The 18203-nt window shown below is 51.3% G+C and overlaps 1 protein-coding gene across 2 annotated transcripts in view; it reads right to left on the bottom strand.

Moving 5' to 3' along the window:
• Window positions 1–18203, bottom strand: part of LOC148442495 (L-gulonolactone oxidase-like) — a 367708-nt gene that overhangs the window by 300243 nt on the left and 49262 nt on the right. For both annotated transcript variants that reach the window (XM_088463888.1, XM_088463887.1), the window contains exon 4: window positions 10169–10263. In XM_088463888.1, the coding sequence (XP_088320014.1) occupies window positions 10169–10263 (95 nt within the window). The remainder of the gene's footprint in view (window positions 1–10168; window positions 10264–18203) is intronic.

Below are 18203 nucleotides of genomic sequence, written 5' to 3'. Positions count from 1 at the left end.
CATTCACAACTAGTGATAGAACTCGCTGCATATGATAAATGGTGCTCCAGCCAATCAGCTCCCGACTGTCATTTTTCACACAGATGACATTGGGAGGTGATTGGCTGGAGCACCGTTTATCATATGCAGCGAGTTCTATCACTAGTTGTGAATGATAAAACTTGTTGATAAATGAGGCTCAGTGTTTTGTGGAGTGATGATGACTGTGTGCTCTTCTGCAACACAAGGAATCACAAAAAGGCGACCTCTGCACTCCTTTATCTTGTTTTATTAATCTGCATCCGCAAAATTAAATCATACTATGAAGGAAGGCAACCATACTCCTCTCAACTCCACCCATCGTCCACTCCAATGGGGGTAAATAGTAAATACCGGCTGCTGTTGCATGCAGCCCACAAATGCTGCACACCTTTAGTCTTAAATCTAGATGTCAGTTTGGACACAGCCCTCCCAAATGTAACTCTCTCTGCACATGTTACATCTGCCCCCCTGCAGTGCTGCATGGTGTTACCCAGATGCTCAGCCACTGGCTCCATCTCACTCTATTCCCAAATCTGAATCAGGCCCTTAGACATCAGGTCAGCAAGCAGTATGTTGACATTTACAAATGTTGACATGGTTAAAATGTCGACTAGTTAATAATGTCGACATTTAACATGTCGACACCTGACGCATATTTTAATCTGAGCCTAAACCTAGCCACAACCCTAAAATTAACACAAAAATGTACTGTCGACATTCTGGTGTCGGCATTATGGAAAAGCTGACATTTTAGCCATGTCGACATTTGTGAATCTCAACATTTTTCTTGTCAACCCTGTGTCCATATCGACATTCTGGTGTCGACATTCTGTCCGGATCACAGCGCAGGTCCGTAGGCACTGTGATGATGGCCGCCTGCACAGGCGGATGGATGGGGGCATTCCGGCTGTCCACTCTCCATACAGGCAAAGATGTGCGTTTATATATCCGAGGTCTGATTGCGGGGGATGTCTGAATAAGGCCCATTTGTGTGCAGCCTTCAGGTGAGATTTACTACTGGAAGTGACTCTGTGCTGCTAAACCAGGGGGAGATGTCTCAAAGCTTGGGGAGATAAAGTGTTTTCTAGCACAGCCTATAAATGACAGAAGCTGGTTAGTTGCTATGGACAACTCCTCCACTGTAACTCTCTGGATAGTGTGATACATCTCATCCCCAGTGTTAACATAATAAGGAATAAAATACAGACATCTGACATCTATGTAAGTGATTGGTTTATATGTATGCGAGTTACTGTATATTTGGAGAGGCGATCCGTGAAACTGTGCCTGGGACACATGCATTGTACATAATGGGTTAAATTTCGCGTTTTCTTACTCTGATAATAATAAATTCATCCAATCAATGCGAGTTATAGCTGCGCTGACACTTGTCATCCCCTGGACTTTGATGGATTACACTATAACATTACTAAATCCCTCTTTGCATTAATAGCTGTAACGTATGGTCAGGGGTCCTCATCCTCCTGCCATTCCTGCATTATTTATTTTATTCCCTGCACCACAAACATTTTTATTATACGTCTTACGCTTCTAAACATGACTATTTCTAGCACTTGTCTGTCTGGGTTATGAATCCGTGACTCCTGGATGCATTTCCAGGACTGAAATCTGAGCGTCCAGGGGTAACACTGACAGCTTCAGCCGTGGAACTGAGAAGATTCCAAGGGATCGAAACTCAATCAATGGCTGCAGGTATTTATCAGGGCATCTACTGGCGGCTGTCAGGTCAGAGGGAATCCGGCACCCGAAGTAAACGTCAGGAGCTGTCAGTAAGTCTTATGGATCTTCGCCCGTATGTCTCATGTGTCACCAAGGGGAATTTCTGTCAGCTTCGCTAGGACCCAGATTAGCTGGACGTTAAAACACTCATTAACGCTCACTGTACGCTGACATCTAATTCAGGATCAATGCATTATAAGGTCTGACAGAAATGTTGCTCTATATAGATATATATATACACACACACACACACACACACACAGTCAGGGGCGTAACTATACCTACAGGGGCCCCATAGCAAAAAATTTTATGGGCCCCCCTCTCAGCCCGCGGCCCCCAATCTCGTCCCGCTCTAGCCCCCCCTGCCGGTCTGAGGCCCCCCCCGCCGGTCTGAGGCCCCCCCCGCCGGTCTGAGGCCCCCCGCGCCCTGGCTTACCTGATCCATGGTCGCATTGGCAGACCCACCTTCCCTCCCGGTCGGCTCCATCTCACTGACTGATGTTGGGAGGAGGTGGCCACACCTTCTCCCAGTATCAGCCAATGGGGAGAGCCGGAGGCGGAGCTGACTGGGAAGACGCGACCACGGAGCGGGGGGGGGCACGCAACCAAGGAGCAGGTAAGTGTAGTAGAGGGGAGTGAGGAGACTGATAGGGGAGTGAGGAGGGTGCGGAGGTAAGGGCAGCGGACAGCGGCCTGGCACCGTAGGTGCAGGGGGAAGGCCGGGCCCCCGGGTTGGTCCAGGCCCCATAGCTGCCGCACCCCCTGCACCAACGGTAGTTACGCCACTGCACACAGTGGTGGCCAAAATTGTGGATTGAATGTTTATCAACTTCAAATGCTTTTAAAAACTGTTCACTTCATGCAGTGCAATGATTCATATATCAAAATAAAGGAAATGTAATGCTGAATTCAACACAATAAACAGAGGTCAAATATTTCCATTACAAGGGAAGTTATGCCGTGAAAACAACACTTAGGGTGAAAATCCCTGTGTACGTATGATGTTACTGTCATATCAGTATTTTGTTGGGTATCCTTTATTTTTCAAGACAGCAGCACAATTTCAGCATTCAGTTTCCTTTCATCTGATATATGAATCATTGCACTTCATGAAGTGAAACAGCTTTTATAAGCATTCGAAGTAGATAAACATTCAAATTTCAAAATGTATCCGCAATTTTGGCCACGTATGTATGTATGTATGTATGTATGTATGTATGTATATATATATATATATATATATATATATATATATAATTTCCCTCTATTATTTACATAGGATGGATTATATGACACTGGATTTTCTTGTGTTGGTCATCTGCACAATATCTCTTTGCTTGGTCTGTATACAGACCTCAAGGTCTATTCTTAATATATTTATATAGTAAGGCAACTGCTAGAAAATGACTGAAAGAATACGTACAATCAGGGACGTCGAGAGGGGGGCAAGTCGGTTCTATTTACCCGGGCCTGTTGGAGAGCAGCCCATTCCCACACCCCAGCCGCTAATTAAGTTCAGGCAGGGAGAGAGAGGACTGTCTGCTGCTGTCATGCTGTGTGCCGGGCTAGGGAGAGAGGCTGCTGCTGTCACGCTGTGTGCTGGGCTAGGGAGAGAGGCTGCTGCTGTCACGCTGTGTGCTGGGCTAGGGAGAGAGGCTGCTGCTGTCATGCTGTGTGCTGGGCTAGGGAGAGAGGCTGCTGCTGTCACGCTGTGTGCTGGGCTAGGGAGAGAGGCTGCTGCTGTCACGCTGTGTGCTGGGCTAGGGAGAGAGGCTGCTACTGTCACGCTGTGTGCTGGGCTAGGGAGAGAGGCTTCTGCTGTCACGCTGTGTGCTGGGCTAGGGAGAGAGGCTGCTGCTGTCATGCTGTGTGCTGGGCTAGGGAGAGAGGCTGCTGCTGTCGCGCTGTATGCTGGGCTAGGGAGAGAGGCTGCTGCTGTCACGCTGTGTGCTGGGCTAGGGAGAGAGGCTGCTGCTGTCACGCTGTGTGCCGGGCTAGGGAGAGAGGCTGCTGATGTCATGCTGTGTGCCGGGCTAGGGAGAGAGGCTGCTGCTGTCACGCTGTGTGCCGGGCTAGGGAGAGAGGCTGCTGCTGTCACGCTGTGTGCCGGGCTAGGGAGAGAGGCTGCTGCTGTCACGCTGTGTGCTGGGCTAGGGAGAGAGACTGCTGCTGTCACGCTGTGTGCCGGGCTAGGGAGAGAGGCTGCTGATGTCATGCTGTGTGCCGGGCTAGGGAGAGAGGCTGCTGCTGTCACGCTGTGTGCCGGGCTAGGGAGAGAGGCTACTGCTGTCACGCTGTGTGCCGGGCTAGGGAGAGAGGCTGCTGCTGTCACGCTGTGTGCTGGGCTAGGGAGAGAGGCTGCTGCTGTCATGCTGTGTGTGCTGGGCTAGGGAGAGAGGCTGCTGCTGTCATGCTGTGTGCCGGGCTAGGGAGAGAGACTGCTGCTGTCATGCTGTGTGCCGGGCTAGGGAGAGAGGCTGCTGCTGTCATGCTGTGTGCCGGGCTAGGGAGAGAGGCTGCTGCTGTCAAGCTGTGTGCTGGGCTAGGGAGAGAGGCTGCTGCTGTCATGCTGTGTGCTGGGCTAGGGAGAGAGGCTGCTGCTGTCATGCTGTGTGCTGGGCTAGGGAGAGAGGCTGCTGCTGTCATGCTGTGTGCTGGGCTAGAGAGAGAGGCTGTTGCTGTCACGCTGTGTGCTGGGCTAGGGAGAGAGGCTGCTGCTGTCACGCTGTGTCCTGGGCTAGGGAGAGAGGCTGCTGCTGTCACGCTGTGTGCTGGGCTAGAGAGAGAGGCTGTTGCTGTCATGCTGTGTGCTGGGCTAGGGAGAGAGACTGCTGCTGTCATGCTGTGTGCTGGGCTAGGGAGAGAGGCTGCTGCTGTCACGCTGTGTGCTGGGCTAGGGAGAGAGGCTGCTGCTGTCACACTGTGTGCTGGGCTAGGGAAAGAGGCTGCTGCTGTCAAGCTGTGTGTTGGGCTAGGGAGAGAGGCTGCAGCTGTCACACTGCGTGCTGGGCTAGGGAGAGAGGCTGCTGCTGTCACGCTGTTTGCTGGGCTAGGGAGAGACGCTGCTGCTGTCAGGCTGTGTGCTGGGCTAGGGAGAGAGGCTGCTGCTGTCATGCTGTGTGCTGGGCTAAGGAGAGAGACTGCTGCTGTCATGCTGTGTGCTGGGCTAGGGAGAGAGACTGCTGCTGTCATGCTGTGTGCTGGGCTAGGGAGAGAGGCAGCTGCTGTCACGCTGTGTGATGGGCTAGGGAGAGAGGCTGCTGCTGTCACACTGTGTGTGCCGGGCTAGGGAAAGAGGCTGCTGCTGTCATGCTGTCTGCCGGGCTAGGGAGAGAGGCTGCTGTCACGCTGTGTGCAGGGCTAGGGAGAGAGGCTGCTGTCACGCTGTGTGCTGGGCTAGGGAGAGAGGCTGCTGCTGTCATGCTGTGTGCTGGGCTAGGGAGAGAGGGTTGCTGCTGTCACGCTGTGTGCTGGGCTAGAGAGAGAGGCTGCTGCTGTCATGCTGTGTGCTGGGCTAGGGAGAGAGGCTGCTGCTGTCACGCTGTGTGCTGGGCTAGGGAGAGAGGCTGCTGCTGTCAAGCTGTGTGCTGGGCTAGGGAGAGAGGCTGCTGCTGTCACGCTGCGTGCTGGGCTAGGGAGAGAGTCTGCTGCTGTCACGCTGCGTGCTGGGCTAGGGAGAGAGACTGCTGCTGTCATGCTGTGTGCTGGGCTAGGGAGAGACGCTGCTGCTGTCATGCTGTGTGTGCTGGGCTAGGGAGAGAGGCTGCTGTCATGCTGTGTGCTGGGCTAGGGAGAGAGGCTGCTGCTGTCACGCTGTGTGATGGGCTAGGGAGAGAGGCTGCTGCTGTCACGCTGTGTGTGCCGGGCTAGGGAGAGAGGCTGCTGCTGTCATGCTGTGTGCCGGGATAGGGAGAGAGGCTGCTGTCACGCTGTGTGCTGGGCTAGGGAGAGAGGCTGCTGCTGTCATGCTGTGTGCTGGGCTAGGGAGAGAGGGTTGCTGCTGTCACGCTGTGTGCTGGGCTAGAGAGAGAGGCTACTGCTGTCATGCTGTGTGCTGGGCTAGGGAGAGAGGCTGCTGCTGTCATACTGTGTGCTGGGCTAGGGAGAGAGGCTGCTGCTGTTATGCTGTGTGCTGGGCTAGGGAGAGAGGCTGCTGCTGTCACGTTTTGTGCTGGGCTAGGGAGAGAGGCTGCTGCTGTCAAGCTGTGTGCTGGGCTAGGGAGAGAGGCTGCTGCTTCACACTGCGTGCTGGGCTAGGGAGAGAGTCTGCTGCTGTCATGCTGTGTGCTGGGCTAGGGAGAGAGGCTGCTGCTGTCAAGCTGTGTGCAGGGCTAGGGAGAGAGGCTGCTGCTGTCACGCTGTGTGCTGGGCTAGGGAGAGAGTCTGCTGCTGTCACGCTGTGTGCTGGGCTAGGGAGAGAGGCTGCTGCTGTCATGCTGTGTGCTGGGCTAGGGAGAGAGGCTGCTGCTGTCATGCTGTGTGCTGGGCTAGGGAGAGAGGCTGCTGCTGTCACGCTGTGTGCTGGGCTAGGGAGAGAGGCTGCTGCTGTCACGCTGTGTGCTGGGCTAGGGAGAGAGGCTGCTATCATGCTGTGTGCTGGGCTAGGGAGAGAGGCTGCTGCTGTCATGCTGTGTGCTGGGCTAGGGAGAGAGGCTGCTGCTGTCACGCTGTGTATGCTGGGCTAGGGAGAGAGACTGCTGCTGTCAGGCTCTGTGCTGGGCTAGGGAGAGAGGCTGCTGCTGTCACGCTGTGTGCCGGGCTAGGGAGAGAGGCTGCTGCTGTCACGCTGTGTGCCGGGCTAGGGAGAGAGGCTGCTGCTGTCACGCTGTGTGTGCCGGGCTAGGGAGAGAGGCTGCTGCTGTCATGCTGTGTGCCGGGCTAGGGAGAGGCTGCTGTCACGCTGTGTGCTGGGCTAGGGAGAGAGGCTGCTGTCACGCTGTGTGCTGGGCTAGGGAGAGAGGCTGCTGCTGTCATGCTGTGTGCTGGGCTAGGGAGAGAGGGTTGCTGCTGTCACACTGTGTGCTGGGCTAGGGAGAGAGGCTGCTGCTGTCACGCTGTGTGTGCTGGGCTAGGGAGAGAGGCTGCTGCTGTCATGCTGTGTGCCGGGCTAGGGAGAGAGGCTGCTGTCACGCTGTGTGCTGGGCTAGGGAGAGAGGGTTGCTGCTGTCACACTGTGTGCTGGGCTAGGGAGAGAGGCTGCTGCTGTCACGCTGTGTGTGCTGGGCTAGGGAGAGAGGCTGCTGCTGTCATGTTGTGTGCCGGGCTAGGGAGAGAGGCTGCTGTCACGCTGTGTGCTGGGCTAGGGAGAGAGGCTGCTGTCACGCTGTGTGCTGGGCTAGGGAGAGAGGCTGCTGCTGTCACGCTGTGTGCTGGGCTAGGGAGAGAGAGTTGCTGCTGTCACGCTGTGTGCTGCGCAAGAGAGAGAGGCTGCTGCTGTCACGCTGTGTGCTGGGCTAGGGAGAGAGGCTGCTGCTGTCAAGCTGTGTGCTGGGCTAGGGAGAGAGGCTGCTGCTGTCACGCTGTGTGCTGGGCTAGGGAGAGAGGCTGCTGCTGTCACGCTGTGTGCTGGGCTAGGGAGAGAGGCTGCTGCTGTCAAGCTGTGTGCTGGGCTAGGGAGAGAGGCGGCTGCTGTCACACTGCGTGCTGGGCTAGGGAGAGAGTCTGCTGCTGTCATGCTGTGTGCTGGGCTAGGGAGAGAGTCTGCTGCTGTCATGCTGTGTGCTGGGCTAGGGAGAGAGACTGCTGCTGTCATGCTGTGTGCTGGGCTAGGGAGAGAGGCTGCTGCTGTCATGCTGTGTGCTGGGCTAGGGAGAGAGGCTGCTGCTGTCACGCTGTGTGTGCCGGGCTAGGGAGAGAGGCTGCTGCTGTCATGCTGTGTGCCGGGCTAGGGAGAGGCTGCTGTCACGCTGGGTGCTGGGCTAGGGAGAGAGGCTGCTGTCACGCTGTGTGCTGGGCTAGGGAGAGAGGCTGCTGCTGTCATGCTGTGTGCTGGGCTAGGGAGAGAGGGTTGCTGCTGTCACGCTGTGTGCTGGGCTAGAGAGAGAGGCTGCTGCTGTCACGCTGTGTGCTGGGCTAGGGAGAGAGGCTGCTGCTGTCACGCTGTGTGCTGGGCTAGGGAGAGAGGCTGCTGCTGTCACGCTGTGTGCTGGGCTAGGGAGAGAGGCTGCTGCTGTCACGCTGTGTGCTGGGCTAGGGAGAGAGGCTGCTGCTGTCAAGCTGTGTGCTGGGCTAGGGAGAGAGGCTGCTGCTGTCACACTGCGTGCTGGGCTAGGGAGAGAGTCTGCTGCTGTCATGCTGTGTGCTGGGCTAGGGAGAGAGACTGCTGCTGTCACGCTGTGTGCTGGGCTAGGGAGAGAGGCTGCTGCTGTCACGCTGTGTGCTGGGCTAGGGAGAGAGGCTGCTGCTGTCACGCTGTGTGCTGAGCTAGGGAGAGAGGCTGCTATCATGCTGTGTGCTGGGCTAGGGAGAGAGGCTGCTGCTGTCATGCTCTGTGCTGGGCTAGGGAGAGAGGCTGCTGCTGTCATGCTGTGTGCTGGGCTAGTGAGAGAGGCTGCCGCTGTCATGCTGTGTGCTGGGCTAGGGAGAGAGGCTGCTGTCATGCTGTGTGCTGGGCTAGGGAGAGAGGCTGCTGCTGTCATGCTGTGTGCTGGGCTAGGGAGAGAGGCTGCTGCTGTCATGCTGTGTGCTTAGCTAGGGAGAGAGGCTGCTGCTGTCATGCTGTGTGCTGGGCTAGGGAGAGAGGCTGCTGCTGTCTCGCTGTGTGTTGGGCTAGGGAGAGAGGCTGCTGCTGTCACGCTGTGTGCTGGGCTAGGGAGAGAGGCTGCTGCTGTCATGCTGTGTGCTGGGCTAGGGAGAGAGGCTGCTGCTGTCAGGCTGTGTGCTGGGCTAGGGAGAGAGGCTGCTGCTGTCAGGCTGTGTGCTGGGCTAGGGAGAGAGGCTGCTGCTGTCACGCTGTGTGCTGGGCTAGGGAGATAGACTGCTGCTGTTACGCTGTGTGCTGGGCTAGGGAGAGAGGCTGCTGCTGTCACGCTGTGTGCTGGGCTAGGGAGAGAGGCTGCTACTGTCACACTGTGTGCTGGGCTAGGGAGAGAGACTGCTGCTGTCACGCTGTGTGCCGGGCTAGGGAGAGAGGCTGCTGCTGTCATGCTGTGTGCCGGGCAAGGGAGAGAGGCTTCTGCTGTCACGCTGTGTGCCGGGCTAGGGAGAGAGGCTGCTGCTGTCACGCTGTGTGCCGGGCTAGGGAGAGAGGCTGCTACTGTCACGCTATGTGCCGTGCTAGGGAGAGAGGCTGCTGCTGTCACGCTGTGTGCCGGGCTAGGGAGAGAGGCTGCTGCTGTCACGCTGTGTGCCGGGCTAGGGAGAGAGGCTGCTGCTGTCACGCTGTGTGCCAGGCTAGGGAGAGAGGCTGCTGCTGTCACGCTGTGTGCCGGGCTAGGGAGAGAGGCTGCTGCTGTCACGCTGTGTGCTGGGCTAGGGAGAGAGGCTGCTGCTGTCATGCTGTGTGCTGTGCTAGGGAGAGAGGCTGCTACTGTCATGCTGTGTGCTGTGCTAGGTAGAGAGGCTGCTGCTGTCATGCTGTGTGCTGGGCTAGGGAGAGAAACTGCTGCTGTCATGCTGTGTGCTGGGCTAGGGAGAGAGGCTGCTGCTGTCATGCTGTGTGCTGGGCTAGGGAGAGAGGCTGCTGCTGTCATGCTGTGTGCCGGGCTAGGGAGAGAGGCTGCTGCTGTCACACTGTGTGCTGGGCTAGGGAGAGAGGCTGCTGCTGTCATGCTGTGTGCTGGGCTAGGGAGAGAGGCTACTGCTGTCAGTTCTCTTTCTCTCTGCATTATATAAATTATAACTTTGTGCTGGAGAAAGGGGTTTCCTCCTGATACATCGCAGTGCAATGCCGTGTGTGTCATGTAATCATTATTTATCATACATTATTTGTTTATATCAATAGTAACTGGATGCACAGTTGTGGGTCAATTGTTCTCTATTTGTCCTAGATTTGCTGACTGCTGTGCACTTAATCATGGATCGCTTTTGAGTTATGCTGTGATACACAAATGGCCGGGACCTGATTCATGTGTGTTTATAGATGATACCGATCAGATACATACTGTACATACATTTAATAAAGATTCCCCAACATTGAAACCAGGGGAAATGAACAACCCTTGAACACCTTCTTTACACTGAATAAGGGTAACACACACATCTAATTTCTGTTACGGATTGGAAACATTTACCCATCTCTTATGACGCTGCTTCAACAAAGACAGTTTTCTGCTTTCACATACAGTACATTCAATTTTTAATACAATGGTACTGTATACATGGTTCTCTATCTATCATACTGGTTACAGCATTAACATGTCAGCGATAAGGTGATTACCGACTGTAATGGGGAATTGCAGAGACTTACTTGGACAAGGCCATCCCGTTGTTATTCAGCACCTCATTCAGATCCGTCAGGAGGATCCCGGCCTCCACAGTCACCTGCTTCTTGTCCTGATCAATCTAGAGAAGGAGCAACAGGGAATGAGATCAGAGGCCTGCGGGAGCTGGAGGATGATCATTAGTACAATTATCTGCAACTACCAAGTCGAACTTTCTTATTTATAATTTTCATGTCTATAAATCAATTAAATAGTAGTAGTGTAGTGTAATGCGGTCACAATTCACTGCCTACAGCGCAATTCCTATGCAGCTATCTGTCCGTATTCTGAGTTGTCCGCAACTATGCGATTTTAGAGCTGACATCAACACTAGTAATGGCACTTACATATAAACCCATTCTTGGCCCAGAAGATACATAATGGCGTGCATTTTCCATACGTGCCACTCAGAATAGGATGCAACTCTATATGTGTTAACACGCCGTTGCCACCCAGTGACGCCCAATCAGCTGTCGGTGAAAAGCAATTGAGACTTGTACGACTAGGAATCGCTCGTAGCGTGATGATTGTGGTGCGTGCGCAGTTTGCTAAAAAAAAACATGACATGCAACTCCATCTGGGCCCGAATCAGGGCCCAGAGAATTTAAATAGCGCTTTCATGTATTATGTTTAAAAACAAGACAAATCAGTCCAGATAAAAAGCAAAAGTTGTCAGATATGGGCTACATGCAGCGGAGGCAGCCATTTTGTGGGAGGCAGCCATTTTATGGGTGGAGACGATCTTCCACTGATCAATTCACTAAGAAGCAATGACATTACTGAGGCACATCGTGCCTTACGCCTGTCGTGTCATTAGTTCCCAGAATATGGATAGTCTGGTTTCTCGGGACTACTACACAAAGGGGCGGATTCTGCGTTGCACGCGGCTGCGACCACTTTATTATCTCTGCAGTAGTGGCGTCTGCGACTTTATGCTAATGATAGTAAAAGCCCCTCCCCTGATGTACGGGTGTGGGTCCGACATCGACATAGCTTGCAACTCGTGATGTCTGCCTATAGGCTACAGGTGCGCATTAAAGATCCTTCAAGATACATAACCCTGGGTTATAGAGCACAGCATGACTTTCTCTGTGTTATTGTTTTACAGAACCTGGAAGAGTATAAATCACACAAGTATTTTATCTCAGCCTTTCTCATTTTATAGGAAAGCCGGACTACATTATACCGTATCTCGCTGATAACGTCCCAGCAATTCCGGCTCGCAGGCTGAGAGTGAAGCTTTTACAGGCATTTAAAGCTCTTCCACGTCAAGTACAACATCTGCCCAATTACAAGCCCCTGATGTTCCCGCTGCTGGGTTTTACAGCCTGCATGCCAAGATAATGGCGAGAGCTTCCCGTGTGCTGTAATAGACAGCACCTGCACTCACTGCTCTCCCGAGTACAAGAAATACAGCTAATATAATAGAACGACAGCGAGCAGGAACCATTACAGCGACGCGCTTCCATCTATTACAGCAAGATCTCATCTTCGGAATGTGGCACAAAGATATTTCTCCTCAGGAAAGTGACATAGCGGTAACAATGTTCACTATAAACAGCGAATTAAGGACAACTAAACAGACAAATTGAACCTATTCCTATATGAGCCGTGAGTGTAAAGTTGTTCATCATTAAGCTGATATTCCACAGCAGCTCTGGGAAAAAGGACAGTATTACCACTGTATCTTTTGACGCAGGATGCAGACAGGAAGCCAACGGTCGCAATACCGACCGCCAACTTCCCGACTGTCTAATCCTGGCAAGGTACAAATGACAGGCATCGAATCCCAACACCTGTCATTAGACCTACGTCGGGAGCCCAACACCTGGCTTGCCGATCGAAGGTAAGCTGGGCACGGACAGCCGCCAGGGGGGGAGGGTTAGGTTAGGGGTTCCCGGTGGGGACTTCAGGTTAGGCAACCCCCCCTGGGAGGTTAGGGTTAGGCTAGGGGAAGAGGGAGGTTAGGGTTAGGCACCCTCCTTGGAGACTTAGGTTTAGGGGAAGGGGGGGGGTTTGGTTTAGGCACTTGGGGGGGTGGTGAGGGTTAGGCACCCCTAAAGGAGGGTTAGGGGGTCAAAAAAGGTTAGTTAATACTTACCTTTTGTAGCTTTGGGATCTTCACCCCTTCCGGGCTTCCGCTGTCGGGATTTGAACCGCCGGCCATGCGGCCGGGTGGTAAATCTTACTGATTCCTTTGACGCAGGTCAAAAAGCTGAAAACGGCAGTCAGTTTAGTTGCTGCGACACCACTGGCTCCAAACCGTATTTGAATTACCGGTTAAACTGCCACCGCTTTTCACAGGGGTAAAATTTACTAACCGTCAGTTTCGGAGCTAAACCAGAATTGACGTACAAGGCCGGCGTGTAGCTGTCAAAATAAAATGACTATTTATCGTCCGTCAGGTTTCAGTGTCAATTGAAACCCAATGTCCATGTCAGTCGGTGTTTGCAGCTATCAATGCCGATCTGTCAGTTCAAAACCGACTGCAAATTAAAACTTTCAAAACTACGGCAAACCCGTCCAATCAGAAGCACTGCACAGACCAGCATGACCGGTGCAGGCTTTGTTAGGTTGAAAAGCTTTGAAAGTGTTACATTTACAAAAGCAAATGTCCCCCTCCCAAGTCCATAACCAGCCCCAGACCGCTCTCAACCTGGACTGGTTTGGTAAAATAAACGTTTACAGTGCAAACGCGAACTGGCCGGTCACTCCGAGACACTGTCATAGGAACACATGGGGAAGCGCTGAGAGCATGGGAGGCTACTTCTTACGTGTCTGCACTCTGTGACACTGCTGGTGATTCTTAATACGCCACCATCCGTGTACCATCGACACTTACATGTGACACGTGATTATAAGGGCTTTCCAGAACTTTCCACACATGTGTAGTTGCAAATAATCGCCCAACTATGTGAACATCGGCTTGTTACGTGCACCCCTGACTCATGCCCTGTGTAGTTTAAGGCCCCCATACATGAGCAATTGATTGCAGCAATCGTGCAATTTGCAATCGATTGTGTATAAAAATCTTTCCCTTTTTCAATCGATTGTGGCAATTCTGCAATCGATTGAGAAAGGGAAAGATTTTTATACACAATCGATTGCAAATTGCACAATTGCTGCAATCAATCTCCGATGTATGGGGGCCTTTACACAATGAGACAGGCAGAAGCCAAGGTCCTTTGTGTAACTACAACCTGAAAAAACAGAACCTGGTCCCCCCCACATTCTGCTGGCTAGTGTACAATACGCATCCCATTCTGGTGGCAACTGTTTTAAAAAATTGAGCCAGTTCAATGGAGTAATATAAGAGCAGCACAGATGAATCCTCCCTCGTTGTTGCTCACGTCGCGTTATACAAGCGTCGTAGTCGCGTTATGAAATACTGTGGAAGGGCGCAGTGAGACGCAACTGAATCCATGGCATGCAATACACAGCTTACCCACTGGGTGGCCAGTGCTCCACTGATGAACAACTCGGAACGGAATACACTAGCATTGTATGGAGATGGTACTACAGTATAGAGAGCCCCGACAGGCGTACCGCGCTATAAAGCCGCAGATGTACAGTACAGCAAACCACCATAGCCGCTGCGCACAGTGTTATTGTTTTTTTCCGTAAAAGTCGCAAATGTGGCTGTTAATATTGCCCACGGGTAGTATTTAATGAAATGAGATATTTTTCATGATGAGGCTCTAAAAAGGGGTATATTTACTACAGTGGAGATGTTACCTATAGCAACCAATTAGATTCTAACTATTATCTTCTAGAAGGTACTAGTTAAATGGTAAGTAGAATCTGATTGGTTGCTATGGGCAACATCTCCACAAAAACCTGCACTTTAGGAAATATACACCGACCTAACTATAGTTAAATGCTGACATATACTCTAACAGCTTACATTACAGTATCTTATTGCTTGCGATAATGTCGCAGGCAGCAGCCTTATTTAAAGTGTGAGCAACTCACACTGCACGAGCCCCTATGCAATAACATAGATAAAATTTGAGGATTTCCAGCGCTGTCGGGCTGCCGCTGACGGTAATCGAACCCATTCATACCCATTCCGTATTATACATACACTAAAGGAAATTGTAGACATTATCCCGGAGATAAAGGAGCCCATCTGACGCACAAAAACCCGCTACTACTGGTAATTTGGGATCTCCTACTACAGACTCTGATCGTCTTTAATCCTTCACAGAGAACTTCCAGAACCACTCTCAGTATAAAACCTTTTTGTGCCTCAAAAAACAACAGTCATTGAGGGGACGCGGTTAAAATCCCTAAGATCGGGATGCCGACTGCTGAAATCCTGGCGCCTGAATCCCGATCACCGAGAGAACACTGGCGCCGGAATCCTGACATGACTGGGGATGCCGACGTTGGATTACCGGCAGCCGGGACCCCGATCGTAAGGAGACTGGGGGCAAGGTAACAGAGGCGTTTTAAGAGAGGAGGGGGACCGTGTGAACTCCCCATGCGGGGACCCCTCCTCTCTCACCGGTGGCCGGCAGCCGACTGACGTGGCATTTACACTAGAGTGTGCCCGGAATCTACTGTGCATGCGCAGAACACCAGAAAAATGGCCGTATCGGCCATTTTCCGGTGTTCTGAGCAGCGCTGACACCCGACGCGGGACCACGGAAAGGTAGGTTTAAACTAATATGGGTGCAGGGTGTGCGGTGCGGGGCCCCCCTGGACCCAGGGGCCCCACACACACTGCACCCATTATAGATACGCCACTGAAAGGTAAGTATTAGCCGCGGGGGGAGGGTTAGGTTTAGGCACCCCAGGGGGACAGGGTTAGGCTGCCAGAGGGGGGGGGAGGTTAGGGTTAGGCTCCAGACAAGGGGGGGTTAGCGTTAGGCACTAGGGGGGTGGGTTAGGCACTTACCGAATTAGGGTGCGGGGTAGGGAGGGTTAGTATGAGGGTACAAGAAAGGAGGGTCAGTGGGTAAATAGGACAGGGGACAGTACTCACCGTTCCCCTGTCGGGATTACAACCATCAGGATGTCGCTGTCAGTGAACTGACAGCCGGCATCTCCTCCGTCTGTATTTCATACCGAATCCGTCACTGACAGAGTAGGGGATAATTGCAGTGATCTAACAAGTTTGGGGTCAGGAGTTGGATCTCTAGAAAGGGAAATAAAATAAACTTGATATTGAGGTTTATAGGATGCTGGAAACTGCGGCCTCCGTACAGTATATTGAGGGTTATGCAGGCTGACATTGTTACTTTATTTTATCAGCTCTCTACACAGTGTTTCATATTTTAGTTAAATAATTGTGTGTAAATAAATGTTTTTTTTATTTTTTATAATTGTATATATGTGATCTAATTTTTCCAATTCATATTAAAGCACTATACTGTATTTTTCATAGCACAGTTCTTATTCTTTTTTTTTTTTTTATTGTACTAAGATAGGCGCGTTTCCACATTACCATTAGGACACATCTGCTTTTCATTACAATTTAATTACAATTTTGCATATACTGTACTATGTGCTTATATAAGTACAATTGCCATTTTTTTTCATACAGTAATAGCGCCAGAAGTTTATGCCGTGTTTTTAGGACCCCTAGAAAACTTTGCTTAATACTGCAAAACATAATAATGAAATTACGACAGATATCAGCGTTGGAATTAAAATATGTCAAACATTTACCGACCATATAGGAGGGAAGGGGACGAGATAATTTGGTGACGTAAAAAAATAAATAAATAAGGACGGCATCAAATACAACTCACTTTAAAGTAAACCCAAACCATTTGCAGCTGTACAACTTTCTCTTTAAACTTTGGACCCATCCGGTAAGATGGTGTCACAAGACCCAGTAGGGCAGGCAGCAGAGTCCTTTAGGAGGAGAGCGCAACCCACAACAAAAATACACTTTGGGGTCTATTTACTAAGCAGTGTTAGTGAAAAGTGATAAGAAACTGATAAGGTACCAGCCAATCAGCTCCCAAACTGTCATTTTTCATACACAGCCTGTGAGATGACAGTTGGGAGCTGATTGGCTGGCACCTTATCACTCTTTACTCTGTCTCCTAACACTGATTAGTAAATAGACCCCTTTATAACAGCAAGTGCCGGGCTATTGGTCACCCATAAGTCACACTATGGGCCTGATTCAGACCCACTCGCAAGCGGCTGTCCGCTCGCAAGTGGGTCGATGTTGTGCACTGCGCATGACGGCGGGAGCTCCGTCGTGCGCATGCGCCAGATGCGACGAGCGAAGGACTTTCCTTCGCTCGTTGTGTCTGATCAAAGGGGGCGTGCTGTCGATGTTGATTGACAGCACGCCCCCTTTGGTGGGCGTGCCGGGGGCGTGCCTCCCTGATGGGGGCGTTCCCAAGGGAACGCCTACCGTCAGAAGCCAGCCCACTGACATCACTAGTGATGTCAGTAGGAGTGATTTTGGCTCTGATAGAGCCAAAATCACTAAGGGCCTTGCAGTTGAAAATCTCAACCGCAGGCTCCGGCTCGCAGTGGCGATGGTCGCGATGGTCAAGACCATCACGGCCATCAAACTGCACGCTCGTATAGGCTGTGGGTGGTGACCCACAGCTATACGAGCGTCCAGGAGGACGCTCCATAATTATGGAGGGCGGCCCTCATTCAGAGCGTGCGCTCTGCTCAGAGCATACGGCTCTGAATGAGGGCCTATATGCACTAAAGAAATGTAAAGAAACCTACATTTGCACAGCAAAAGGAGGGTGGGGGGGGGGTCATTTACTAAAGCCTCCTGGTAGAAAGACGGCATCAGCTTTCCACTACTCTTGCTGAACTTTACATTAATCCCTCCCTTGTCACTAAATGCGGCGGGCTTCTATTTTCTAAAGCGCACTATTACAATTCAGCAAGCGTCGTGCCTCCGGCTAATATCATTGCCGATAACTGGCATAAAGTCTTCCTATCATCGGAACACAGAGAATTATGGGCCTCTTGCTTTGAATTGCAGAAGTTATATTTAACACCAGCCATTTCCATCTTTTCAAAAAACCCGGAGACTGTGAATGGGAGTCTATTGTGTGCGCAGAAAGGCTTTATTCCCTAAGACGGATTTATACCAGGGACATGATTTATTTAAACAGAAGGAGGTAATTGAATAAAAGGGCAAATTAAATGGGGTTTTGTGTTTGAATGGAATTTACGAAGGAAGAGAACAATCATTTACAGCCGCAAAAGGAGGGATTCATTCCGTGAGCGCACGCCAAGACAAACGCCAAACTCTTCTACATGAATCATATCAGGTTCTGTAACTCTTCTAGGAAGGAGCTGGGAGATTTATTAATCCCCGGAGTGGTAGATAGGAGTGCGGGACTGCGACAGACGAGATGTTATGCCATAAAGAAAAGTATCTTTTAATGCGACGGAACAGTTAGGAACTGCTGCACCTCTGTACTAAGGATATAATCACATTGTGGAGATATATTGTGGAATAAATTGACACAAAGCCCCCCACCCCCCTGTAGATTAGAGGCTCGTCTCACTGCCAGGCGGCTCTTTACAGTGACAAAGTTGAATTTATTATTAAGAAAAAATTAATATATTTGAAACTACTGTGAGAAGAACAGCGGAAATGCCTGGTTAGAACGGCAGGACTGGATCTGTGAATCCCAGTTAAGGGCGGCTGGAGGCTGCAGTGTCTCGCAGGCAGTAGTGCGGAATGTAATTAGTTGTGAGATTTATTATGTTCTATACTATACATGAGTAGCATACACAGGGGCAGCATTACGGATATATACAGTATCTGTACTTTTACTGTCAGTGCATTGCATTTACCGTGGTAATCATTGTTTTGGTTTTTTGCTGTGTCTTGTTTTGTTTTAGTATAATTAAAAATACATTAGATTATTTCATTTTATTAATAAGTAATATGACCACCGAGATGTAGTTCATTTACCCCGGCGGCTGGGATGCCGGCCGTCGGAATACCGGCAGCGAAAGCCTGACTAGGGATTAAAGATAGGCGTTGAAATCCCAACACCTATCTTTAGCCCGATGCCGAAA

This window comes from Taudactylus pleione, unplaced genomic scaffold (genome assembly GCF_031769625.1).
Source record: "Taudactylus pleione unplaced genomic scaffold, aTauple2 ptg001494l, whole genome shotgun sequence".
Lineage (NCBI taxonomy): Eukaryota > Metazoa > Chordata > Amphibia > Anura > Myobatrachidae > Taudactylus > Taudactylus pleione.
Note: the sequence above shows the minus strand (reverse complement) of the source record. Positions and strands in the feature narration are given on the sequence as shown.